This window comes from Lithobates pipiens, unplaced genomic scaffold, assembly GCF_037356315.1.
Source record: "Lithobates pipiens isolate NorthernLeopardFrog02 unplaced genomic scaffold, aLitPip1_a1.2 Scaffold_27, whole genome shotgun sequence".
Taxonomy (NCBI): domain Eukaryota; kingdom Metazoa; phylum Chordata; class Amphibia; order Anura; family Ranidae; genus Lithobates; species Lithobates pipiens.
The window spans coordinates 46,328,227-46,355,734 of NW_027507788.1; the positions used below are offsets into that span (position 1 = coordinate 46,328,227).

The 27,508-nt window shown below is 41.5% G+C and overlaps 1 protein-coding gene across 1 annotated transcript in view; it reads right to left on the minus strand.

Moving 5' to 3' along the window:
• Positions 1–27,508, minus strand: part of LOC143932952 (uncharacterized) — a 156,608-nt gene that overhangs the window by 91,335 nt on the left and 37,765 nt on the right. Inside the window, exons 8-10 of the mRNA XM_077455884.1 lie at positions 19,833–19,925; positions 16,000–16,120; positions 7,328–7,490 (exon numbers count right to left, since the gene is read on the minus strand). Of these exons, the coding sequence (XP_077312010.1) occupies positions 7,328–7,490; positions 16,000–16,120; positions 19,833–19,925 (377 nt within the window). The remainder of the gene's footprint in view (positions 1–7,327; positions 7,491–15,999; positions 16,121–19,832; positions 19,926–27,508) is intronic.

Below are 27,508 nucleotides of genomic sequence, written 5' to 3' on the forward strand. Positions count from 1 at the left end.
AAGGCAAATTAACCCCTCTTCGCACCCCCTGCTAATTGCTGCCAGTTTAACCACACTGGTGAGAAAAATGTTCTTGGTCCCAAAAAAAGATAAAGTACCTGGATAAAAATAAAATGTTATAATGATGTACTTTAGTAATTCTAGTTTGCATCTTTAGTTGTAAAAAATAAAAATAAAAATCAGCTGCTTTTTAAAAATTCTATTAGGGCTCATTTACATTTGGTGGGGGGATAAAATTCTGTGGCTAAACTGCATTTTTCTTCGACTGCCTACCATTTATACTCCCTGTCACACTCTGCGGGTGGTTCTGACCACTGAGCATGACCCATTCAAGTGAAAAGGGCCACTCTGCAACCACTCCTGTCAGGGCTGGGCTCAGCCCTTCCTTCTCAAAGCTGGCTGTTTAGCTGTCAGCTAATTGCCAGCTCTTTCTCGCCACAGTGACTCACCTGTTGATGATATCCTGCTCGTCAGTGCTGCTGACTTAAGCTGTCCAGCCCAGATGATCTCTGCCTTCAACATGATCACATCTCTAGAGAAGCTCTCCTGTGTTCCTGTTAAAGATTTGCTTAGCTGACATTCCTTCTGGCTCCAGATACTGCTTGCTGTTCTACTACACTCATCTCTGGCTCCCTGACGTTTTGGCTTGTCTGACTATCCGTTCTAGTTTCTGAACTCTGGCTATGTTTTGACTATGTTTACTCTGTTTACCTTGTTATTATTATTAATAAACAAGTGTGCTTTAACTGTACTTCTGTTTCAGTCTGATTTATGATGTCTAACAGTAGGCGATGGCAATGAATACAGAAGATGCAGACAATCCACTTGCTGGTAATATTTTTTCCAGATTGGATGAGCAGGATCACCGCATGGATCAGTTTGCCATGGCGACACAAACACTCCTGAGTCTCACGGTTCACCTGGAATCTCCCACTGTGGCTGCTCTGGTACAACCTTGTTGCAGGCCATCCCTGCTGCTGCTCCAGTCTCTCTGCAGGCACCTGCCTTGAGTATTGCCTCTATAAGAGGTATATATGGTTTCGCTCCACTTCACCAGCAATTTGGGGGTGATTCAGTCCAATGCAGAGGGTTTCTCAACCAGGTTGAGATATACTTTGAGATGCTGCCCCAGGCGTTTCCCACAGGCAGAAGCAAAGTAGGTTCCGTGATAACTATGCTTTCTCAGAAAGCCTTGGCCATTGCAAGCCCTCTATGGGAGATGCAAAAACCTGTTGTCTTGAGTTACCCAGAGTTTGTGGCTTCTTTTAAAAGGGTATTTGATGTTCCAGCATGCTCTGCTTTTGCTGTAAAGTGCCTCATGTCCATCAAACAGAGTACGAGAACTGGTTATTGGTTATCCTTGGTTACAGAGGCACAACCCCTCTTTTGATTGGCTCCATGCTGAGGTTCTCTCCTGGTTGCCACAATGCAGTAAGACATGCTTCCAGAAAGTAGCCAAGATCCTGTGCACCTCTTCACTCTCCTTCCTGCCAGAGGAGTTTCGCAATTTTAGCATTGTATTTGACAAAGGTCAAGCTGATAGCTTGCCTCCACACCGGTCGTATTATTGACCTTCAACCTGGTGTCATACCGCCACGTGGACAGGTTTACCCTTTGTCGGCCTTGGAGGATACGGCCATGGAGGTGTATGTTGCAGACGCACTTTCTCAAGGTTTCATCCGCAAATTTTTGTCTCCTGCTGGTGCTGGTTTCTTCTTTGTGAAGAAGAAGAGCAGTGAACTGAGACCTTGTATTGATTGTAGGGGTCTCATTTGTTTCATGATTAAGGATACCTATCTGATTCCGTTGATTACGGAGTTATTTGACCTCCTCAAGGGAGCAACAGTTTTCACAAAGCTTGATTTGAGAGGGGCATACAATCTCGTGAGCATTAAGGAGGGTGATGAGTGGAAAACTGCATTTAATACCAGAACAGGCCATTATGAGTACCACATAATGCCTTTTGACCTTTGTAATGCCCCAGCAGTTTTCCAGGAATATATTAACGATGTCTGAGATTTGTTGCAGTTATGTGTGGTGGTTTATCTTGATGATATCCTGATATTATTCACGTCCCTGGAGAGCCACCACACAGATGTCTCTCGTGTGCTTCAGAAACTAAGAGAGAAGAATCTCTATTGAATATTGGAGAAGTGCAAATTCCATTGTGAACAGGTTCAATTCCTGGGTTATGTCATTTCCACTGCTGGAAAATAAATAAACGCCCAGCTGCTTTTTTATCCCATCTTTTTCAAATTGTTGATGCACATAAATTTGGAACGGTCGTCCTTTGTGGGGATTCGACCCCTACTACAAGCTTACAGCGCTTAGTCTAGTAGATACCTGGTGAGAACTTAATCCTACCAGCAGGCGTTTCACACATTATTCATATCCGCATAACTCTTTCTCACGCATAGATCATATCCTTGTCCCATCTAGTATGTTACCAGAAACTTTTTCTTCTAAAATTATCCCTTTTCCATGGACTGACCATTGCGCTGTTCTCACCACTATAGCTTCCAATATACCCAGATCACATGATACCACTTGGTGTATTAAAGTGGTTGTATACTCGATTTTTTAACATTTACCTACAGGAAAGCCTATAATAAGGCTTACCTGTAGGTAAAAAAAATATCTCCTAAACCTGTACGGTTTAGGAGATATTCCCCTCGGTATGCGCCGCTGACTGCAGCGGCGCATGCGCACAAGGGGATTCTCGGCCTGAAAATCCGGCAGCGGCCGGCCGGCCGGAATGATATCGCCGCTCACATGGCCCGAGGCGCGATACCCGGAAGAAACGCAGAGGGAGCATGTCAGCTCCCTCGGCGTGGATCGGGCCAGATGTCGGGGCCTCGTTCTAAGGTAAGTATTTCATAATGAGCTAGTGTGCGGTGCATACTAGCTCATAATGCCTTTTGCTTTGCAGGTTTAAAAAAAAAAAATGTGGGGGTTTACTACCGCTTTAATGATTCCATACTAACCCATCCATCTCATAGAATTGAAATTGAGAAAACACTTTCTGAATACCTCTGATTTAATGACATGGAGGATGTTTCCTCCCTCACATTGTGGGAGGCCCATAAAGCTGTCATTCGGGGCAGATTGATTCAACAAGCATCAGCAATTAAAAAAGAGCGCAAACTTATGTTCGCAAAGCTTGAAGCTGCTTTTAATAAATGCCATATGGCCTTTCAATCTTCACCGAATGCCACCAACAACACAAAACTAGATAAAGCCTGTCTTGATCTAGACCTCTTTTTAACTGATTCTGCAGATAAATTATTGTGAAAATGCCAACATATCCAATACCTCAAAGCTAATAAGCCAGACACCCCCAAGGTGCGTAGTTTAAAGGCAACACAACATATACAGACATCTTTTAGATTGAAAACTACCTGTGATGGATATACCAGCAACCCAGTTAAAATTCTGGAGGTGTTTTGCTCTAATTTATCTAAATTGTATTCTCCTACCCAAGACTTTGACAGGATAAAAGCAGACACCTTGTTTTCCAACATTATGCTCCCTACCTTAGATCAGAAACAGCGTGATACTCTTGAGAATCCTATAACAACCCCTTAAGTTCTGCATGCCATAAAAATATTAAAACCTCATAAGAGACCAGGTCCTGATGGGTTCTCAGCATTATACTACAAACAGTTTGCACATATCTTAGCACCAATCCTGAACAGAGCCTTTAACTCTATCCTGAATGGTCACTCATTTAGGACCGAAACACTGACCTCCATTATAGTAATGATTCCCAAACCCCATTCAGACTCTACTTCTTGGACCAATTACCTCCCCATATCTCTCCTTAATCTGGACATTAAATTACTATCCAAGATCTTGGTGACTCGATTGAATAACATTATAGGTCAACTAATCCACCGGGACCAAACAAGTTTTATACCAAAGCATCAAGCAGGAGACAATATCAGGCGAGCTCTCTTACTTATTCATGCTGCTAAGGTCAGACAAATCCCGATATGCCTCCTATCCTTAGACATTAGAAAGGCATTTGATTCTGTCACTTGGCCATATATGCAGTACATGCTCCAAAAATGGGGATTTGGGAATCATGTTCCAAAATGGATCTCCTCTTTGTATGACAACCCAAAGGCATACATTAAATATGCTGGTTATAAATCTGCAATGATGGATATTAGAAGAGGTACAAGACAAGGTTGCCCTTTATCCCCGTTACATTTTTTAGCCCTCCTTATTGAACCACTAGTACAATTAATTAGGTCCAATCCTGATATTAAAGGTATTGAATTAGGCAGATATCAACACAAATTATGTCTTTTTGCTGTTGATATTCTTATTTATCTATCTCACCCTCACATATCGGCTACAAATTTGCTAAATACTTTAGATAAATTTGCCAAAGTCTCTGGACTTTTAGTTAACCCCACAAAATCAAACATGCTAAATATTTCTTTATCACAAACAGAACTTCGACACATCCAAACCTCCTTACCTTTCAACTGGGTTTCCCATCAAATTCCATACTTAGGAGTACAACTCACAACCTCAATTAAAGATTTATTTGTGGCTAATTATCTTCCCTTGCTGAAACAAACTACAGGTTATATAAAACAATGGATATCTCTCCCATTATCATGGCTGGGATGGATCAACGTGATAAAAATGTAGATTTTGCCGAAATTTTTATATTTGTTGAGGGTTTTAACCATCTCATTACCTACGTATTTTTTAAGACTCACACAACGTAGACTCATGTCCTTTATTTGGGGAAAAACCAAACCCCGAATACCAAAAGCTACGCTTTATTTCAATAAATTGAAGGGCGGACTAGGTTTACCAAACTTCACTTCCCACTATTATGCTGCACAACTGTCACCCCTTCCTAAATATCATTCTACGGTGGAAACACCCCTTTGGGTTCTAACTGAATCTGTAGACAGCGACCCTATTTCTGTGGCCAACATGTTATGGCTCTGACCAAAAGATAGATCACACCTTTCTAATCCCATCACGAAACATTCTTTGGCTACTTGGGATAAATTTAGTTGAACTTGTTATCTCCAATCCCCACACAATCCCCTTAATTCGTTCCCTAGGAACCCGGTCTTTTATCCGGCCTGGAGATTTCTGAAGTCATTCTCTGCATGGTCCGCCTCAAATTTAATTAGATTTCCCCAATTAAGCACTAATTCCACTATTCTTGCATTTCCAATGCTTTGTGAAACTTACGGGCTTCCCAAATCTGAAATCTTTTTCGCTATCTACAAGTCAAAAATTTCTACACCCCTCTCCTTACTACAGGATCAACACTTAATCAAATGTCACAATTTGAGCGTATTTGTAAAAATGACCCACATGTAAGAGGATTAATTTCTTTGTTATACCAACAACTTAATGCAATTCCTAACAAAGTATTATTCTCTTACACAGATAAATGGGCTATGGACATGGACCGTGCGTTTGACACTGATGACTTCCCAAATTTCTTTGCTTTGGAAACAAATTTTAAAGTCTTAGCACGTTGGTATCTGGTACCAGCCAGAATTGCAAAATATATCCCGACATATCCAATTAACTGTTTTAGAGGCTGTTCTTCACCAGGTACCCACTTCCATAGCTGGTGGCAATGTCCAGTGGACCAAGAATTCTGGAAAAATATTTTTGCGATGGCCTCTACAGCTTTGGAAATCTCTATTCCTCTAGACCCAGCCTTGGCACTTCTAAACTTGAAACCTGCAACACCAACCCATGCTCAATTTCAGCTATTTATCTATCTTAGCACTGAAGCCATGCAAACTATTGCAAAGGCTTGGAAGTCACAAACTTTGATAGTTGCGGAAGCTAAATACAGAATGATAAGAGCTCTCATATATGCTAAGATGACAGCCATTGAGGACAATAATATTAATACATTTTGCAAGATCTGGCAACCATGGGTTAAACATTAGTTATCTGATTTTGACCAGTCATTACTGTTACCCTACTAGAATACTTGATTTCCTACTAACTAACCACATGTTTCTATTTGTAGTCGGATTACCACCTGGAGAGAGTCTTCTTATTCTTTTTTCTTTCTCTCTTTTCTTTTTGATTTACTGTTTATACCCTTATTTCTTATAACTTAATATATTAGTGTCATATACTATGAGATGATTTATATTTCGTGATTATGTGATCCACACCTATGGGATACGCTCTCATTATCCCTTCATTTTCTATTACTTACAATTAATATGTAATATTTATCTGACTGTTTATTATTAGCAAACAAACACTGGAATAAGTATTATATGACCCTGTTCTAAATATATATATTTTTTTCTCACTTAATTCAACCCTGGTTATCGCAATAGCTGCTATATCTAAATGCCCCCACTCTTCCACAGATTGTACCCATTTGGGGGGGAGGAGTGGTCTGGAGGCATAATATTTAGGACCTACAAATTGGCCAGAAACTCTCTGCTCGATCTTCTATTGTTCTTTATACATAGATTGCACATGTTGTTTGCTTCTATTTTTATTTTATTTTTCTCTCCCCTTCATTCACTCTATATTGTAAGTTACAATATATTTATGTATATAACTAAAAACTTGTTTGACATTGAGAGTATTCCATATATTATTGTATACACTCCACTGTTTTTCTTTTTTCTTCAATAAAATTAAATAAAAACATTGAACGAGGAAATAGTGCTGATCATTTACGCAGCAATTTCCATATATATTGTACTTTCACATCAGTCCCTTCCCTCAGGAAGCTTACAATCTAAGGTCCCTAACTAACTTTCATACATACTAGGGCCAATTTAGACAGGATCCAATAAACCTACAAGCATGTCTTTGGAGTGTAGGGGGAAACCAGAGTTCCCTGGAGGAAACCCATGCAGGTACAGGGAGAACATGCAAACTCCAGGCAGTAATATGATTGGCATTTGAACTGACAACCCTAGTGCTGCAATTTGGAAGATCCAAGCCCACAGCACAGTGGCTAAGTGGAACTATATATAGAACTGCAAATACAGAAAATAAGCAAATATGAAATATAACTGCAAATATTTTGTAAAATCTTTCACATTAGCATTGTTAGCATTCAGTTTTGAAATCATGTTTTAAAAATGATCATGACAGGTAAATAGAACCTTTTCTCAAACACATACTGAACAGTGATTACTCTGTTATTCGATTTTTTCTACTATATACAGTATATTTATGTCTGATCTCTTAGATTACCTTCATTACTTTTTAAAAAAATATAATGCTTTTAAATATCTTATAAGAAATAAAATAAGGCCTTGCACACTATACTTATATCTAAATTCCAGACATAACTTACCATCTTTTTATAATGATTACTGCTTAGTTTTAGAACATAGACTCCTGGCTCTTGAAACTGGAATAAGAATGCAGAGGGGGGATTTGAAGACAGCCATGCTTCCTCTGCTAGTGTTCTGAATGGACCCCAGTCAAAACCAGGATTAGTGTTGTATAAATTATTTCTGAAGCAAAAAACAATACAGGTTACATGTATAGCCCTTTATATATATATATATATATATATATATATATATATATATATATATAAACAGCACTTAAAGATGAATTGTGGGCACAAAAGCATTCATATAAATATATCTGGCAATGGCCCCAACATAAACATATCTACTTTGGAGGAGATGCCTTTGCAAAACAAGATATTACCTTGTTAAAGTAGCAATGACATTATCACAGATCTGCACATAGCCTGTGCTGAGAGCAGATCTACTTTTAAAAAGCATGCTGTAATGTTTTTCCAAAATAGGACCAACTAGACAAGCCGAATGAATAAATTGTATACCCTACATTTAGCAATACTTTAGCAGCACTGTTCATTTGATTATGTATTAAAAATGAATTACATGGTGGATTAAATAGTGACAGATTTAAATAGGATGACTACCATAAGGTGCTTGTTTATACCTTGTCCAAGCTCTATTACTACCTAATTTACCACTTCAGCACCCTCATAGTATATAGTAAGCAGGCCCAGGCAAGGAATATATAGCCAACTCAGGAGAAACCACCAAAAAGTCACATAAACACTGAATTTATCTTCTATTGATTTTAACACAATTACAGCAGTATTAGAAATGCACTGAAGAGAGAGGCACAATAGAATAGCTATCATAGAATGCCCACTTTGCTTGGATTTTTCAACAATTACCAGAGGAGTGCTTCCCGCGGAGGGGTGGTCATATAGTATTATTTAGTTGGTGACACAGCTCTCTGCTGTATGAGGCTGTCCGCTTGTACTGTCTCTGTAGTATACACAATAAGAAGGCCCTGCCCTGTTCCTTATCATCTGGAAGCTCTCCCTTCTCTATCAATCCTGATCCTGGGCAGTGAGGAACTATCCTTACTCATGCTTCAGGAATGCCCTAACGATGTGGGGCACCCCTGTTATTAGATTTTCCTGGCTTCTGACGATCTTGTGGGATTTCAGCATCCAATAAAACAACCTTCCTCCCCAAAATGGCTGCTAGAGCCCACAAGGGAGAGACTCTACACCTAGAAAAGCTGTGCAATGCCACCTACAGGCTTGAAGGATATATAGCCTGCACCTGCCTACATGTATGTCCACATTTGCAGCCAAATAGGGATAACAACTATTTTATATTTGTTGTTACATGTCCACATTCACATAGTATAACTTTGTGGAATTTTCTAGAATTTTCACCATGGAAGAATCCTGTTGAACTTCATTTATGAAGGGTTTGAAGAGCTAAGTTTGCCATAATTCGCCCTGTCTGTACCGCATAGGAATATATTCTTTTACTAGTTGTACTAGATCTGAACACTGTCTGTCCTAAGGAAAAGGTTTAGTAGCTGGGTTTTACCATTGTAAGGTAACCAGGGCAATCTTTAATATTGATTGGACCCTGGGCAAAAAATTTCTTGAGCCCCCCCCCCCCCCCCCCCATGCCATAACTAGCAGCTAGACTTAAAATCAGTTTACTGTATCAGATCAGGCAATAAATATTAATTTATTTATTTTAGGTAAGCTATGTGAAAAGTTAACACATACCAAACATATAGTGGGGTTTACTCAGATATGACTGCTAAAGTGGAAATACGTTTTAAAGAATAATTCCAGGCATGAGTATTCTATATATAGTTACATACATTGGTCCAGCTCTGTATATATCATACCTGGCTGATGCCCCTGGAAGCTGAAGTAGACACCACTAACACAGTGATTTCTACTTGCTTTTAGGTCCTGCGCTGAGCAACTGACCCTCTGCACGCAGTAGATCAGCCACTCGGCCCTGGGCTTTATTCATTATAATTAATATAACTAATGAAGAAACTATGCCATGTTATATATAACTAGTTTAATTCTTTTACAATATGAATTCATTAATTACCAAGTAATAACCCTATAACTGCCAAGCACTTCTATATACTCCCTCTAATATTTAATGATGACCTACAAAAAGTTTTTTGCATGTCCATCTGCAGGTGTTTTACCCCCCATCCTCCTCTCTGGGTCCCATAACGTGGCCCCCTGTAAGCTCAGTGGACTATGCACCCACCCGGAGGGTGCGAGGGGAACATGTGGCAGCGATGGGATCATTGGATGGCTATAATCCTGCAATGCCGGTTCATGCGACACGTCCTCATGTCCTCATACACCCATTGGTAACTATATCTCTATATGCATGGAGACATATTTTTGCTTAATTTGAAATATTATACCTATATATATTTCTATATTGTCCAAAGTCTTTAATTAGATATTTTGACATTCCCCTAGAATATAAATCCCCCTGAAGAGACCGGAAATCGCAAGGGTCGAAATGCATCGGGGTTTTTCATGTGGATACATATGTTACGAATACAATTGGCAAACCATGCTTGTACATAGAGTTTTTTGCTATGAGTGATGTTCCATGTTTGTATTTGTCGTACTACCATGATGTATTATTGTTCATTTGGAATTACTATTGTCTGTCAAATAAATTATTTTTTTTACATCAACTATTTTCACACCAACCCTCTGCTGCTAAAAAACCCCTGGGGAAATGTTCCTGTGTTTTTGTTGTATACTTATGGGTTATGCAGCTTTGGGGGCTCCCTTATTGTGTTATATTTTTCCTTTTTACATATACCAATTGGGTGGCTAAACACCCGCTTCTTCCCCCTTTTAACACATGTGAGCCCTAATACGAGCCAAGACATACTGCCAATTTTTGGAGAAATCATAATGCAGGTATTTTTCCTTTAGCCACCCTTGAGGTGACAAAGGGACGCATACAAAGCGCAATAGCCTATAATGAAAGGCACCTGCATTTGAGCTCAGACAAGTGGAATCACTGTTTGAGCATAGGAGTATATCCTTTTCCTTGGGGTGCAAAAAGTTATCCTCTTTTCTTCCCCCCTCCATCTTTTTATGTAATTGATGGCATTGTATATGCCTTTGGCTCCTTCTACCAAAAATATACATATATTAACATATGCTCACCTGTAAATTATTTTATTTGTACTACTTTGCATGCATTGCAGTGTTTTATTTTTCTCCATCCCCTTGGTGCAAACCGCTCTGTTCAGCCCCGCGCCACTGGGTGGGGTGCCTCTTTTCCGCCCCGCTTCCCGGCGCGGTGGGGAGACGCAGATGTCATCTGCGATTCTCCCCAATGTTTGCTTCCCTACAGTTGAGTCCTTTTTGGGCCACTGTGGGGGGCTTTCTCCGTGCCGGCGGCGTTCCGTGATCGCCACCGGACTGTCAGTGACGTCACGCTTTTGCGTCGGAGGCGATGGCTTAGGCCAGGGCTTATGCCTTCCAGAACGCCGAGGGGGCCATGCGGACGACGCCCTTTTGGTGTTGTAGACCTGTGGGAGGGTGGATTGGGTGGGGTCCTACACCTGCAGACAATGGACAAATCATGCAGATACTTTAAAATCCCACAGCTCCCAGGAGATCCTGAGGTGTTCCCTGGTAGTGCTGTCATACACCAATACAAGACTGATGGAGTGCTTGGTAAGTGTAGCTTTTGGAATGATTATGACTGAGTAATCCTTGTACTTATGTGATACCCATTCATTTATTAACATTACTACTTAACCTACACAATATTATTTCTTAGTAATATAATCATAATCCTACTCCCTCACTTTATGCAGTTAGCATTCAGTGTCATATCTCTCATGTTTGGCACCTTGATCCATCTCACTTTCACCATCTTATTCAATTGTCCACCTTTTTCTTTTCTTTCTCACTCACACACATACACGCATGCATCATTCTTTTCACACTTCCATTTGTGTTGTTTCAGTTTTCTTTTTCAGTAGTTTGGTTTTGTTTTCACTTTCACACCCCCCCTGCCCCGTCATCAGTGTACCTCACATCATGCATTTTCACTTCACCCATCACATCTCCACACCCTATCCCTCACCCACCTTTTCTCACTGTCAGCTAATCCCTCTTATAATTAATATAACTAACTAATGAAGAAACTACGCCATGTTGTATATAACTAGTTTAATTCTTTTACAATATGAATTCATTAATTACCAAGTAATAAGCCTATAACTGCCAAGCACTTCTATATACTACCTCTAATATTTAATGATGACCTACAAAAAGTTTTTTGCATGTCCATCTGCAGGTGTTTTACTCCCCATCCTCCTCTCTGGGTCCCATAACGTGGCCCCCTGTAAGCTCAGTGGACTATGCACCCACCCAGAGGGCGCGAGGGGAACATGTGGCAGCGATGGGATCACTGGATGGTTATAATCCTGCAATGCCGGTTCATGCGACACGTCCTCATGTCTTCATACACCCATTGGTAACTATATCTCTATGAGCATGGAGACATATTTTTGCTTAATTTGAAATATTATACCTATATATATTTCTATATTGTCCAAAGTCTTTAATTAGATATTTTGACATTCCCCTAGAATATAAATCCCCCTGAAGAGACCGGAAATCGTAAGGGTTGAAATGCATCGGGGTTTTTCATGTGGATACATATGTTACGAATACAATTGGCAAACCATGCTTGTACATAGAGTTTTTTGCTATGAGTGATGTTCCATGTTTGTATTTGTCGCACTACTATTACTAAATTACTATTGTCTGTCAAATAAATTATAATTTTTTTTACATCAACTATTTTCACACCAACTCTCTGCTGCTAAAAAAAACCCCTGTGGAAATGTTCCTGTGTTTTTGTTGTATACTTATGGGTTATGCAGCTTTGGGGGCTCCCTTATTGTGTTATATTTTGACTTTTTACATATTCAGAGAATGATTCCCATCTCCTTGATGAATGGAAAGTGTTCTATGATTGGAGAAGGTGGAGAGGTGGGGCAGTGACATTACACGTATTTTACTTCCCCCTCTCTATTCCTATATGACAGTGCCCAGACCTGGTGATTGGTTACAGAATGTGGGGAGGGTCTCTGAAAGTGTTTCCAGTTTCATTTTGATTTGCTTTTTTCCCTACTGCAATTTCTGTAAAAAAAGTCATAAGGCTGATCTTTTTGTCTGCACTTACAATCAGATCACCTCCTGGATATGGCAACAAGTTCACCTGGATAAATCATCCTTAGATGTTGCATCAATAGTCTGCACATCTTTGTATGATACATCTCAGCATATTGGTTGTTCGTTTTTGCATTTGTGACATGGCCATTTAAAGGACAACTTTTTCATGTACCGTATGTGATCTCCGACATTTCCCACAGATGTTTGTGTTTTTTCTGCATTTGATTTTGATTGCCTGTGAATAGCTGATGTCATGCAATTTGATTCAGCAACTAGCTGCTTTGTTGATACTTGCAATATTAATTTACTTTTAAATAAGGAGTAAAGGAGCACATTGTATTAACTTCTTTGGAGTGGGGGGGGGGGATTTTTCTAAATACAATTTTGTTACAAAAGAGTTCCATTAATATTCATGAATGTACTGTATAGCTTCCGGATGAAAGTCTGAGGTCTGTCACAAACTGTTCAATTGCTTTACATACTTGGGGAAATTCATAAAGAAACCCTTTAGGAAGCCATTTGGGCACAGAATGGAAAGTGTCTGTGCTTGCTCCCAATGTTTGTTCCAATGTTTGTGCTTGCTCCTTTTTACGCTGGAAACTCCTTTCTCAGTGGACTTACTCCTGCACTCCCTCCCCGGCCACTGCATCCATCACGCTGACAGGTGAATGGCCAAGGATTTTTGTATGAGGGGTAGGTGCAGCTTGATGAAGAAATTAGAGACTAGATCCCCATCAGGTCTGCAGCACATTTAATTGACATAGAATGGCAGGGGGTAGATCCATAGCCGCTATTTAGTCCAATAGCGGCTTTCAAATCCATCCATTCCTGTGCACTATCATTCAAAAGTGATTGGAACCCATGGGCAACTAGTCTCTCAGTTCCCTTTTAGACCCACCCGCTCTGTGACAAGTTATTTCCAAAATATGGGCATTGCCATGACATTAGCTGTGTTCAGTAAGTGAGATCAGCTGTATCCAGTAGGTAAGGCAGTAACCCAGATAGCATACAATTTAGCTGCAAGTTTGAACATTACTTGCTAAGATATTGCTAGACTTGCCAGGCTTTACAAGTTTGTTGCACAATTGTAGCAAGTCTGCATTGCATAACTCCAGATCAACTTTCTTTGCAAAGGTTCTGCAAGTATGCTGCAAGTTCTGGTTCAGTTTTTGTTGTGCGATAGTCATCCCAGCACAGGGGTCACTGTGACTTGCAGAGCTCTTGCTGTAGACTTACCACTGCAACTTTGCTCTTGCTAGAGACTTGCTATGCAAATTTGCTACAAATTGGAAAAGTGTCAGTTCAAACTTGTGCTTCAAGTGCTCTGCAAGTTTACAACTTGCCAGTGAAATTGTGCATTAAGTTAACAAGACTTACAATTCAACACTACCACAAATTTGTGGCGAGTTATCCTTGCTATCTTGGAAATATTCCAAAATGTCTTGTCATAATACTTGAATTTGTATGGCTTTTAAATGTATGTCAGTATTTTTTATAATGAGTAAAAAAGAAAAACTATGATGGAAGGCAATTTTAAGATTTGAATTACTTTTTTTTGTGGTGCCTTAAAAATCCATCAGATTTTTTACTTTTGTGTTTGTGGTAGTAAGAATTTGCTGAACCTGTTGGTAATTTTACTAACACTAGTGCAATTACTTGCCTGAATTAGGCACAGATAGTTCTTAACTGCTTGCCGACCGCCTCATGCCGATATACGATATACGAAGGGCTCGCATAGGCAAACTAACGTACCTGTATGTTTAAGAGGCGGCCTGAGGGCGTGCACCCACAGCAAGCTCCATGAGTTGGGTCGTGGGTCGACTCATGGGGACTCGATTGCCACGGGGATACCCGCGATCATCTCACGGAGGAGAAGAATGGGGAGATGCTAATGTAAACAAGCATCTCCCCCTTCTGCCTAGTAACAGTGTCACTGATTTTTTGCTCCCTGTGATCGGTGACATGTCACATGTAGCCATGCCCCCACAGTTATAAACACTCCCCAGGACACACTTAACCCCTTAACTGCCCCCTAGTGGTTAACCTCTTCACTGCTAGTGTCATTTACACAGGAATCAGTGCATTTGTATAGACCTGGTCAGGAAGAGGGTAAATTCTTCCAGGGCTGAAGTGGTTAAAGTAGTTGTAAAGGGGGGTGCAGCAACTCCCCTAGCCCCCTAATACTTACCTCTTGATCCAGTGGTGTCCACAAGAGCCTTGCCTTTCCAGGGACTCGCACTCCCGATTGGCACTGCTGTCAATCACAGCCAGTGAGCCAATCAGGAGATGGAGGGAGCGGATCGAACTACGGCTCTATCTGTGAATGGACACACAGAGCCGCGGCTCAGGAGCGCACCTGCTTGGAAGCCCTCAGAGCAAGCTGTTTGCTGTGGGGGCAGAAGGGAGGAGCCAGGAGTGCTGGTGTAGGACTGGAGAAGAGGAGGATCTGGGCTGCTCTGCGTAAAACCCCTGCACAGAGCAGGTATGGTGCTATGGTCATTTTGAATTCCCCTGACTGTGTGTGCAATTTGTAATTCTGTGTGAATTTGTACCAAGCAAAAATGCTTTTGGGGTCACATAATGTTTCTTTTGTAAAAAGTGTTGAGCTGCATGATTTTTTATAGACATGTTTCCCTAGGTGTTTTAAATGCCCCTTCTCAAACCCCCTCTCATAACCATATTTATATTATTTCAATGTTTTTTTGCTCTAGGTGGACCTTTGAAGATGGGATCGGCATATTGATTAAGCCTTTGCTATTCCTCTGAAAGGCGTTTAGTGTCTCAGCTCATGCTAGAATGTTGTATGCCAGCAAACTGTATGTTGTTTTTTACGGCAGTAGACTTTAAAGTGGGTTGTAAACCCTTACAACACACTTTGACCTACAGGTAAGCCTAGATTAAGGCTTACCTGTAGGTTCAAGAAATATCTCCTAAACCTACACGGTTTAGGAGATATTTACCGAAAGACAGGCACCGCTGTCTATGGCGCAGATTTCACCTGAGACAAGATACATAGTTAGTTGGGTTGAAAAAAGACACATCCATCTAGTTCAACCAATAAAAATAAAAAAAAATCATACAATCTTATATACAGAATCCTTCACCCACAGAAAGGTGGAAAACCCTAGCAAGGCATTATCCAATTTGCTACAGCAGGGAAATAAAATTCCTTCCTGATGCCCCAAGAAGCAATTGGATATTCCCTGAATCAACTTTACCTATAAATATCAGTATCCAGTTAAAATATGCACATTAAGGAAAGAATCCAGGTCTTTCATAGTATTTGAAATCTGTAAATGTGGCTTCCAGACCTGGTAAAATCCAGATGCCGCAGAAGAGGGGACTACTGTATGGGATGTCATTAAGAAATGTGCTTTCCAATTTTCTTGAAAAGTCACTTAAATAGTTTTAAAATTGCAGTAAACATTAATTTTCAAAAGCACAGCACATGAAATAGACATATTGAAAAGTTTACTTACACATCATACATGGGAAAGCTGTGTTTGGAGGCTATAAACATAATGAAGTTATTGACATGTATACAAGTGGTAGGGTTCAAGATACCAGGAGTCTTATCCAATCTGTATGTTAAATGTCCTCCTGTGAAGGAACAGTTAATGTTAAATATTTACAAACTGCACATAAAAAAATAAAGGCAATGTCAGGTTTCCCCACATCGAATTCGCATTACAGGAGAGTGTGACCGGCTCTCAATGGAGCAGCTCCGGGGCAGCTGTAGTCTGCATTTCAAAAGGAATGCATCAGACCCCATGCTGTGAACCGCGTCCGCAGCATATGTTACATAGTTACATAGTAGGTGAGGTTTAAAAAAGACACAAGTCCATCAAGTCCAACCTATGTGTGTGATAATATGTCAGTATAACATTGTATATCCCTGTATGTTGTGGTTGTTCAGGTGCTTATTCAATCGTTTTTGAAACTATTGATGCCCCCCACTGAAACCGCCGCCTGTGGAAGGGAATTCCGCATCCTTGCCGCTCTAAGCCCTTGTACATATGGTCGGAAATTCCGACGGAAAATGTCCGATCTGACCGTGTTGTCGGATAATCCGTATATCCCTGTATGTGGCGGTTGTTCAGGTGCTTATCCAATTGTTTTTTGAAACTATCGATGCCCCCCCCCCCCCCCGCTGAAACCACCGCCTGTGGAAGGGAATTCCGCATCCTTGCCGCTCTTAGCCCTTGTACATACGGTTGGAAATTCCGACGGAAAATGTCCGATCGGACCATGTTGTTGGATAATCCGACCGTGTGTGGGCTCCATCGAACATTTTCCATCGGAATGTCCGACCAACAAATTTTGAAAGCTGGATATAAAATTTTCCGACAACATGAGCCGATCGGACTTTGTCTGATCGTTTGTAGAGAATTCTGATCGGAAAAAGTGCCAAGCATGCTCAGATCAAATTACAAGACCAAAGCTATTGGCTACTAGCCTGAACGTAGTCCCGTCGTAACGAACGAACGTCATCAGGTTCCAAACGATCGGATTTTCCGACAAATTTGTCCGACCGTGTGTATGCAACACCAATTTTGGACAAAATCAGTCGGAAAAAATCCAACAGATTTTGTTGTCGGAATGTCCGATCATGTGTACAAGGGCTTACAGTAAAGAAATCTCTATTCAGTTTAAGGTTAAACCTCTTTTCTTCTAATTTTAGTGAGTGGCCACATGCCTTATTAAACTCCCTTCTGCGAAAAAGTTTTATCCCTATTGAGGGGTCACCAGTATGGTATTTGTAAATTTAAAGCATATGACCTCTCAAGCGCCTCTTCTCCAGAGAGAATAAGTTCAGTGCTCGCAACCTTTCCTCATAATCAATATCCTCCAGACCCTTTAATAGCTTTGTTGCTCTTCTTTGTACTCACTCCATTTCCAGTACATCCTTCCTGAGGACTGGTGCCCAGAACTGGACAGCATACTCTAGGTGAAGTCATGAGGCCGGACCAAAGTCTTGTAGAGCGGGAGAATTATCACTTTACCTCTGGAGTTGATCCCCTTTTTAATGCATGCCAATATTCTGTTTGCTTTGTTAGAAGCAGCTTGGCATTGCATGCCATTGCTGAGCCTATCATTTACTAGGACCCTCAGATCCTTTTCCATCCTAGATTCCCCCAGAGGTTCACCCCCTAGTGAGTAGGTTGCATTTATATTTTTGTTGCATTCATATTTTTGCCACCCAAATTAATTATTTTAAATTTTTCTACATTAAACCTCATTTACCATGTAGTTGCCCACCCCATTCCTTTGCTCAGATCTTCTTGAAAGGTTTCCACTAGGGATGGGTAAACGGTTTGGTGCTAGCAATGAGTTTGGGCCGAACTTTGGTTGTTTGGGTGTTCTGCAGAACACCGAACAATATGCGGTGTTTGGGGCAAATTCGAAAGCTGCCAGAACACCGTTAAAGTCTATGGAACATTAACATGAAAAATTAAAATTGTTCACTTTAAAGGCTTATATTCAAGTTATTGTCATAAAAATTATTTGAGTCCTGCCCCAGGGGACATGTATCAATGCAAAAAAAAAGTTTTAAAAATGGAAGTTTTTTTCGGGGGCAGTGATTTTAATAATGCTTAAAGTGAAACAATGAAAGTGAAATATTACTTTTAATTTCAAACCTGGGGGGTGTCTATAGTATGCCTGTAAAGTGGCGCATTTTTCCCGTGTTTAGAACAGTCCCTACACAAAATGACATTTCTAAAGGAAAAAAGTAATTTAAAAGTACTGGTGGCTATAATGAATTGTCGGGTCTCGGGAAAACAGATAAAAGTCATTGAAAAACGGCATGGGATTCCCCCACAGTCCATTACCAGGCCCTTTGGGTCTGGTATGAATATTCAGGGGAACCCTGAACCAAAAAAAAAAAAATTGCCTGGGGATCCCCCCAAATTCTATATGAGGCCCTTCGGGTCTGGTATGGGTTAAGGGGAACCCCGCGCCAAAATTTAAAAAAATGGCGTGGGTGTCCCCCTCAAAATCCATACCAGGCCCTTCAGGTCTGGTATGAATTTTAAGGGGAACCCCACGCCTAAAGTTTTGAAAAAAATTGCGTGGGGGTCCCCCTAAAAATCCACAATAGACCCTTATCCAAGCACGCAACCTGGCAGGCTGCAGGAAAAGAGGGGGGATGAGAGAGCAACCCCCCTCCTGAACTGTACCAGGCCACATGCCCTCAACACATGGAGGGTGCTTTGGGGTAGCCCCCCAAATCACCAAATTCCAATCCAAATTGTGACAGGATTCCAATCTAAATTAGGATAGGATTCCAATCCAAATTGTGATAGGAGCACTTAGGCTTTCACACTGGAGTGAGAGGAGAGGCTCTTTACAGGCGCTATGCAGGCACTATTTTTAGCGCTATATCGACTGTAAAGAGAAAGCAGCCTTATTAATCGGACACGGTCCAGCGATGCGGGCGTACAAAGCCTCGCAAGGTGAACTTGCTTCAGGCTCCGCTGTCCCCCGAGAGGAAGTGGGAGCTGGATCCCTCTAAAAAGAGGGTGTCTGCCCCCCGCAAAAGAAATTACATACCAAATGTGGCACTTCAGGGGGTCACCTTCACTTAAAGCAGAAGTTCCATTTTTGGGTGGAACACCACTTTAAAGTGGTTGTTACCTTACAAAACCCTTTCACTGGCAGCCCCTCTCCTTTATTCTGCGATAACTAATAGTATAAGTCTTTAAATCTATGCCTCTTATACCCCTTTCACACTTGGTCGCTTTGCAGGTGCTATTGTGCTAAAAATAGCGCCTGCAAAGCACCCTGAAACAGCCGCTGCTGTGTCTCCAGTGTGAAAAACCGCAGGGCTTTAACACTGGAGCGGTGCACTAGCAGGGCGGTAAAAAAAGTCCTGCTAGCAGCATCTTTGGAGCAGTGAAGGAGCGCTGTATACACCACTCCTTCACTGCTCCTGCCCATTGAAATCATACAGCCGGCAAAGCACTGCTGCAGCAGTGCTTTGTGGTGGTTTTAACCCTGTCTTGGCCGCTAGCAGGCGGCACTAAAAAATTGTGGTGTCTCGGTGTGAAAGGGGTCTAAATATCTTTTTTTCAGGTATCTGGCAGGATCAGCCAGATTATTTACAGTTTAGAAAGAAGCAGATTAGACAGGACAAGCACTGTGCTGCTTATTCTGCTATAGGGGAACAGGATGACTCATTTTTTTTTTTTTTTTTTTTTTTTAGGGTTACAAACACTTTAACTAAGGTATCCAGCAACCACAACAGTAACCAGCAATCCACAATTTATATTTGTCACACAGAATAAGAGTAATGTTAAAAACATATTCTTACCTGAGATGTTAAACAATGAAAGATTGTACTGATTGTTCAAAATATTATTCATATCTCTAGGGTTGGAATTATACAGTCCCCAGAATCCCTGTTCTGTAACAAAAGTGGATACATTTGACTCAGTATTAATATAATTGCACTGTATGAAAAAAGTATCTGTTGTGGCAATGTTTCCTAACTATGTATGCATGCCATGCTTTAGACCCCATACACACTATTAGATTTTCTGTAGATTTTTTGTCTTCAGATTTACCAAAACCATATAATATCAAACCTAAAAGGCAAACCTAAAGGCTTCATGCACACGGGATGTTTTTACAACCTCTCCTGAATGATTTAACTTGACCGATTTTTGTCGCTTTTGCATTTAGAAGTATTTAAAAAAAATATATCTATATATATATATATATATATATATATATATATATATATATATATATACACACACACAGTATCTCACAAAAGTGAGTACACCCCTCACATTTCTGTAAATATTTTATTATATCCACCTCGTCATGGAGAAGGGGAAGCAGACTCCAGTGGCAACCTGTGAATCTCTGGTGAACTCCATGCCAAAAAGGGTTAAGGCAGTGCTGGAAAATAATGGTGGCCACACAAAATATTGACACTTTGGGCCCAATTTGGACATTTTCCACTACTCACTTTTGTTTCCAGCGGTTTAGACATTAATGGCTGTGTGTTGAGTTATTTTGTGGGTTATACAAGCTGTACACTCACTACTTTACATTGTAGCATTTCTTGTCACATGAAAAGATATTATATATATATATATATATATATATATATATATATATATATATATATATATATATATATATATTTATTTATTTATTTTCAAAATAGCCAAAACTGAAAACGCCTGGATTTATTTACGATGGATGTTGGCTGAAACTTGTCTTGCATACACACGGTCACAAATGTTTTCGGAAATTCTGATCAGCAAGAAAGCACACTGGCGTACAACACATACAATGGGACTAAAAAAAAAGGAAGCTCAATAGCCAGTACGCCACCCTTTGGGCTCATACTGCTAATCTCGTGTTACTAGAAGTTTGGTGAGAGACGATTTGTGATTTTCAACCTTGTGTTTATCAGATCACTACCGCTCTTCAGTTTGTATTTGTGGGTTCGTATCCGTTTTTCAGCACGTGTAGTCAGTTCGTATCTGTTTTTTCAGTGCGTTCTTTTATAGTTCGTATCTGTTTTTCAGTGTGTTCTTGTTCGCTTGTTTCTGATTTTCAGGTCCCTCTTCTCAGGCCTTTCTGATTTTCAGTGCATTCTGTTAGTTCGTTCTGACCATCCGACCGTTTTATAGCCATTTTGCGGGTATGTACTCATCATAGAGTTCGTGCTAGGCGGGGGCTTGGTGAAATGCTTGGTGAAAATACAGTCCCATCTCCAACCAGGCCACCAAAAAGAATGGGAGATCAATTCAGAAGACTTTTGCATTCCGAAATGACCTGCCAATTTGTGGTTATGAAACATTTTCAAAGTTAGGGGTCTTACTTCCAGTGGACCAAAATTTTGTTCTGGGCCCAGAACAGATCATTGTGTTTCTTCAAGGAGAGAACCTCTGCGTCGGTACAGTGACTGGATGCCAATTGGAGGTTATCAGATCTGTCTACGTTTTTTGCGAGGATAGAATGGTACTAGGTTCTATCGACTGAGGAGATTCAGGGAACATCCGGGAGAGTGCGTCCGCTTTCCCATTTTTGGAAATGTATGAAATGTGGAAATTAAATCTGGAAAAAAAAGTGCCCATGTGTCTGGATCTTAAGCGCTTAGCTGTCTTGAGATACTCCAGATTCTTGTGGTCAGTGAAAATGATGATAGAATGGGATGCACCCTCCAGCAGATATCTCCACTCTTACAGAGTGAACTTAAAGGCAAATAACTCCCAGTCTCCTACATCCTAGTTCCTCTCTGGGGGACTTAGTTTCTGGGATGCAAAGGCTACGGGATGAAGGAGGGCCTTGGGACCTCGTCTTTGGGAGAGGATGGCTCTAGTAGCTGTTTCTGATTCATCAACCTCCAATAGGAATGGCAGAGCTAGATCCGGATGCTGCAAGATTGGTGCAGAGATAAATGGGGACTTCAATTTGACAAAGGCTTCCTGCTCCTCTTGGAACCACTGGAAATGGTTGTGTTGACGGGTTAGTTGGGTGATGGGTGAGACAATGGAGGAGAAGAAAATGATAAATCTTTGGTAAAACTTAGCAAAACCGATGAATTGCTGAACTCCTTTCTTACTTTCAATCGTTTTTATTTGAATTTTTTGTTGCATAGAAAACAAACGTGTATACACAAGAAATATCCTCTTAAATGTGTTACAGGTTAAGACACGGAGAAATAAACAACAATATGAAAGCAAGGTTTGGATCACATATGGTATCTGACATTGAAAAATTTGGGGAGCAATAGGATTGAGATATATCCCCCATTCCCAGCCACCCCCTTTGGGATCAAGCTGTGTCCAAGATCCAGGGCCCATCCCCACTCCACCTAGCAATAGCAGGCATCAATGTATTTAAATTCTCAATGAGAAATATAATCCAATGTACAACAGGATTGTAATCAATACGGGCAGTTGATTGTAGAGAAACATCCGCGTAGGTTAAAGAAAGATAGATAGGAAAGAAATAGATAAAGAAGAAGAGGGGGGAGTGAGAGGGGGTAGAAGGTCTATTGTATCCCGACAGAACCCCTGAATGGGGCTGGAACACCCTATGGGAGACTTAAAGGTGTATGGATATAGTCAGCCCATGGTTCCCAAGTGGCTTCAAACTTCCCAACTGTATCCTGCAGCATGCTGACCATTTTCTCCTGGGCCATGATCCAGGAAATCTTTTGTTTCATCATAGCAACAGAGACAAAGGGTCGCTTCCAAGCCCTGGCGATAGTCAATTTAGCCCCAAGAAAGATGAAATGTATTAACTCGCCCTTTATTCTTAGATGCCTTTTCAATAGGTAAATTCAATAAGGCTACATGTGGCTCTTTTGTGAATGAAATACCTGTAATTTTGCGTATCAAGGCAAATGTTTTATTCCAAAAGCCTCTTATTTTGGGACATTCCCACCAAATGTGGATCATGGAGCCCATATGTGAACAGTTTCAAAAGCAAAGTGGAGAGGCTGTAGGACAGAATTTGGAGAATCTCTCAGGAACCAAGTACCATCGAGTTAGTACTTTAAGGCCTGCTTCAACCAGTGAGATATTCAGTATTTCACGGTAGACCCTAAAGGTCCCGGCATACCAGTCTTTAATATCCCACTCACGTGAGAGGTCCTTCTCCCATTGTGTCATGTACCTAGGTTTAGAGTGGCACCTGGCAAGTGACTCATAGGTCACCGATATTCCTCCTCTCTGCTCCATGGTCTGAGTGCACCATTGTTCGTAAGGAGTTATAGAGGGAGGTGAAGGTGTAGACTTCCACAATGTTTGGAGAAAGTTGGAGATTTGTAGGAATCTAAATCTCTCAGAGATCGGCATATCCAGTTTGCTAGTACAGTAGTTAAGGTTGATAGGGCCAGAGTGATTGAGGAAGTGTCCAATGGTGTACAACCCTTTGTTCAACCACCAATGGAAATCTTTAATGTTCATTCCCGGAATGAATTGGGGATTATGGAATAATAGGGCAAGGGGACGGATTCTAGATATCAATTCTGTGTGACTTTTTAGGCTGTCCCATAAGGCGTACGAGTGAGACAAAGTTGGGGCCATAATTGCCGGGCTGTTTTTAGGAGGACACCACATAAGGTAGTCAAGAGTGAATTGAGGTACTGCCTGACGTTCTAAGTGGAGCCAGTCTGGTTTGATTGCTCTCTAGTATATTATGGAGATTTGTGCTAATTGAGCTGCCTGGTAGTATTAAAAGAAGTTGGCTAAACCAAGTCCTCCCTTTTTATGGGTTCAGAAGAGGGCCCCTTTGTCGCATTGATGATCTTTCGAACCCCATACAAAGGAAATACATTTTGCTTGAAATCGTCTCAAGTGGTCCTTGTTGATGGGTATGGGGAGTGAACGAAACAGATAAAGGATACGTGGAAGCAAAGTCATTTTGACGGAATGAATACGTCCTAGCCAAGAGAGGTTAAGCATAGGCCAGCGGCTGAGATCAGATTCCAATTTCTTGAACAATGGAGGGTAATTAGCAGAATATAGTTGGTCCACTGTTTTAGTAAGGGAAATTCCCAGGTAGGGTATCATGGAGTCGCTCCATTTAAATTCAAAGTGATCTTTCAAGCGAGAAACTAAAGAATCCGGGACAGTGATGTTAAGGACTTGAGATTTGGTCATGTTGACTTTAAGACCCGATATGCGTCCAAATTTAGTAAGTATGTGACAGATATTTGGTAAGGAAATAAGTAGGGAAGTGATGAATAGGAGGAGATCGTCAGCAAAGAGGGTGCACTTCTGTGTCTGGGAGCCACAGAAAACACTGTGAATATCTGGGTTGGTCCTTAGAGCTAATGCCAGCGTTTCAATTGCCATAGCAAAAATCAGTGGGGACAAGGGGCAACCCTGTCTAGTGCCTTTTGAAATTGTAAAAGGTTCCGAATAGAGGCCTTGAAATCATATCCTGGCTGTAGGGGATGAGTAGAGAGTCTTGATAGTATTAGTGAATGTCGGACCCACCCCCTATTTCTTCAGGATGGAGAATAGGTAGGGCCAGGAGATCAAATCGAAGGCCTTTTGTAGATTGAGAGACAGAAGGAAACCTTCTTGTGGTCCCCTCCGTCCCAACCTGATCGTAGTATTGAAATAATGTCTATAGCCCTTCTGGTCTGGTCTGGCCCCTGTCTCCTTGGAATAAACCCGACTTGGTCCTTATGTATATATAAACTAATGAAGGAAGAAATCCGATTAGCAAGTATTTTGGTCAGGATTTTCAGGCCATTGTTTATCAAAGAGATAGAGAGATAATTGCTGACTTCACTAGAGTCTTTCCCAGGTTTCGGGAGTACGGTGATATATGCTGAATTAAGAGAGCTTTCTAAAGGGGTTCCTTGTTTGAGGGAGTTAAAGAATCGAGCTAGGTAAGGGAAAAGGGCAGTTGCAAAAGCTTTATAATAAGGGACCAAAAAGCCATCCGGCCCTGGGGCAGAGCCCCGTTTTAGATGCGTAATGACTTGTGTGACCTCCTCAGTAGACATGTGCAGAGTAAAATATTTCGTTTCGGAATTTCGTTTTCGTCCGAAAACTTAATTTATTTAGTTACTCCCGAAATTCGTTTTTATTTATTTCGTTTTTCGTTCAAAAATTGCATTCGTCCAAAAATCCACATGAATTACAGTCGAATCTGTCTTGGAAGGCTTATGGTGTCTGTCGAATGTATAAAGAAGATTCGACGGAGCTAACTATATAGCATACTTTAGAACCCTATTAAAGTCTATGGGACTCCAACGTTCAAAATCTAAAGTGCTAATTTTAAAGGCTAATTTGCAAGTTACTGTCCTAAAAAGTGTTTGGGGACTTGGGTCCTGCCCCAGGGGACATGTATCAATGCAAAAAAAAGTTTTAAAAACGGCCGTTTTTTCGGGAGTAGTGATTTTAATGATTAAAGTGAAACAATAAAAGTGTAATATTCCTTTAAATTTCATAGGGGGGGTTGACTATAGTATGCCTGTGAAGGGGCGCATGTTTCCCGTGCTTAGAATTGTCCCTGCACAAAGTGTCATTTATGCAGGAAAAAAAGTCCTTTAAAATCACTCGCAGCTATTATGAATTGTCGGCTCCGTAATACAGAGAACACTCATTGAAAGTCATTGATAAAAAAAATAAATAAATAAATAAATAAAAAAGCGTGGGGGTCCCCCAAATTCAATTACCAGGCCCTTCAGGTCTGGTATGGATATTAAGGGGAACCCTGCCTCAAATTTAAGAAAAAATTTGACGTGGGGTTCCCCCTAAATATCCATAACCAGACCCTTCAGGTCTGGTATGGATATTAAGGGGAACCCCGCATCAAATTTAAAAAAAAAATTGACGTGGGGTTCCCCCTAAAAATCCATACCAGACCCTTTATCCGAGCACGCAACCTGGCAGGCCGCAGGAAAAGAGGGGGGGACGAGAGAGCGCCCCCCCCTCCATCCTGTACCAGGCCACATGCCCTCAACATTGGGAGGATGCTTTGGGGGTCCGTGACCCCTCAAAGCACCTTGTCCCCATGTTGATGAGGACAAGGGCCTCATCCCCACAACCCTGGCCGGTGGTTGTGGAGGTCTGCGGGCGGGGGGCTTATCAGAATCTGGAAGCCCCCTTTAACAAGGGGACCCCCAGATCCCGGCCCCCCCCTGTTTGAAATGATAAGGGGGTACAAAAGTACCCCTACCATTTCACAAAGAAAGTGTAAAAAATGGTTAAATAAAACAAACACACTTTTGAAAAATTCCTTTATTAAAAATAAAAAAATCAAAAAAAGATTCCAGCGGCGGTAATCCACTCTTGCTATCCAGCGACGGACGGTCATCTCTCCAGCGATGTCTCGTCTCATCCAGCGCAGCGAATACATCCTTCTTCTGTCTCCTCCACGGAGACACTGCAGGCATTCCGGCGGCTGACGTTTCTTATATACGGAGGGCGGGGCCACCCGTCACCTGACCCCGCCCCCCTCTGACGCAAGGGGAAACCCGGGGTTCCCCGTGACGTATGGGTGACCCCGCCCCCCTCTGATGTAACGGAAACCTGCCTGTGTTACATCAGAGGGGTGCGGGTCACCCCTACGTCACAGGGAACCCCGGGTTTCCCCTTGCGTCAGAGGGGGGCGGGGTCAGGTGACGGGTGGCCCCGCCCTCCGTATATAAGAAACGTCAGCCGCCGGAATGCCTGCAGTGTCTCCGTGGAGGAGACAGAAGAAGGATGTATTCGCTGCGCTGGATGAGATGAGACATCGCTGGAGAGATGACCGTCCGTCGCTGGATAGCAAGAGTGGATTACCGCCGCTGGAATCTTTTTTTTATTTTTTTATTTTTAATAAAGGAATTTTTCAAAAGTGTGTTTGTTTTATTTAACCATTTTTTACACTTTCTTTGTGAAATGGTAGGGGTACTTTTGTACCCCCTTACCATTTCAAACAGGGGGGGGGGCCGGGATCTGGGGGTCCCCTTGTTAAAGGGGGCTTCCAGATTCTGATAAGCCCCCCGCCCGCAGACCTCCACAACCACCGGCCAGGGTTGTGGGGATGAGGCCTTGTCCTCATCAAGATGGGGACAAGGTGCTTTGAGGGGTCACAGACCCCCAAAGCATCCTCCCAATGTTGAGGGCATGTGGCCTGGTACGGTTCAGGAGGGAGGGGGGGCCGCTCTCTCGTCCCCCCCCCTCTTTTCCTGCGGCCTGCCAGGTTGCGTGCTCGGATAAAGGGTCTGGTATGGATTTTTAGGGGGAACCCCACGTCAATTTTTTTTTTCAATTTGACGCGGGGTTCCCCTTAATATCCATACCAGACCTGAAGGGTCTGGTTATGGATATTTAGGGGGAACCCCACGTCAAATTTTTTCTTAAATTTGAGGCAGGGTTCCCCTTAATATCCATACCAGACCTGAAGGGCCTGGTAATTGAATTTGGGGGACCCCCACGCTTTTTATTTATTTTTTTTTTATTTTTTTTTATCAATGACTTTCAATGAGTGTTCTCTGTATTACGGAGCCGACAATTC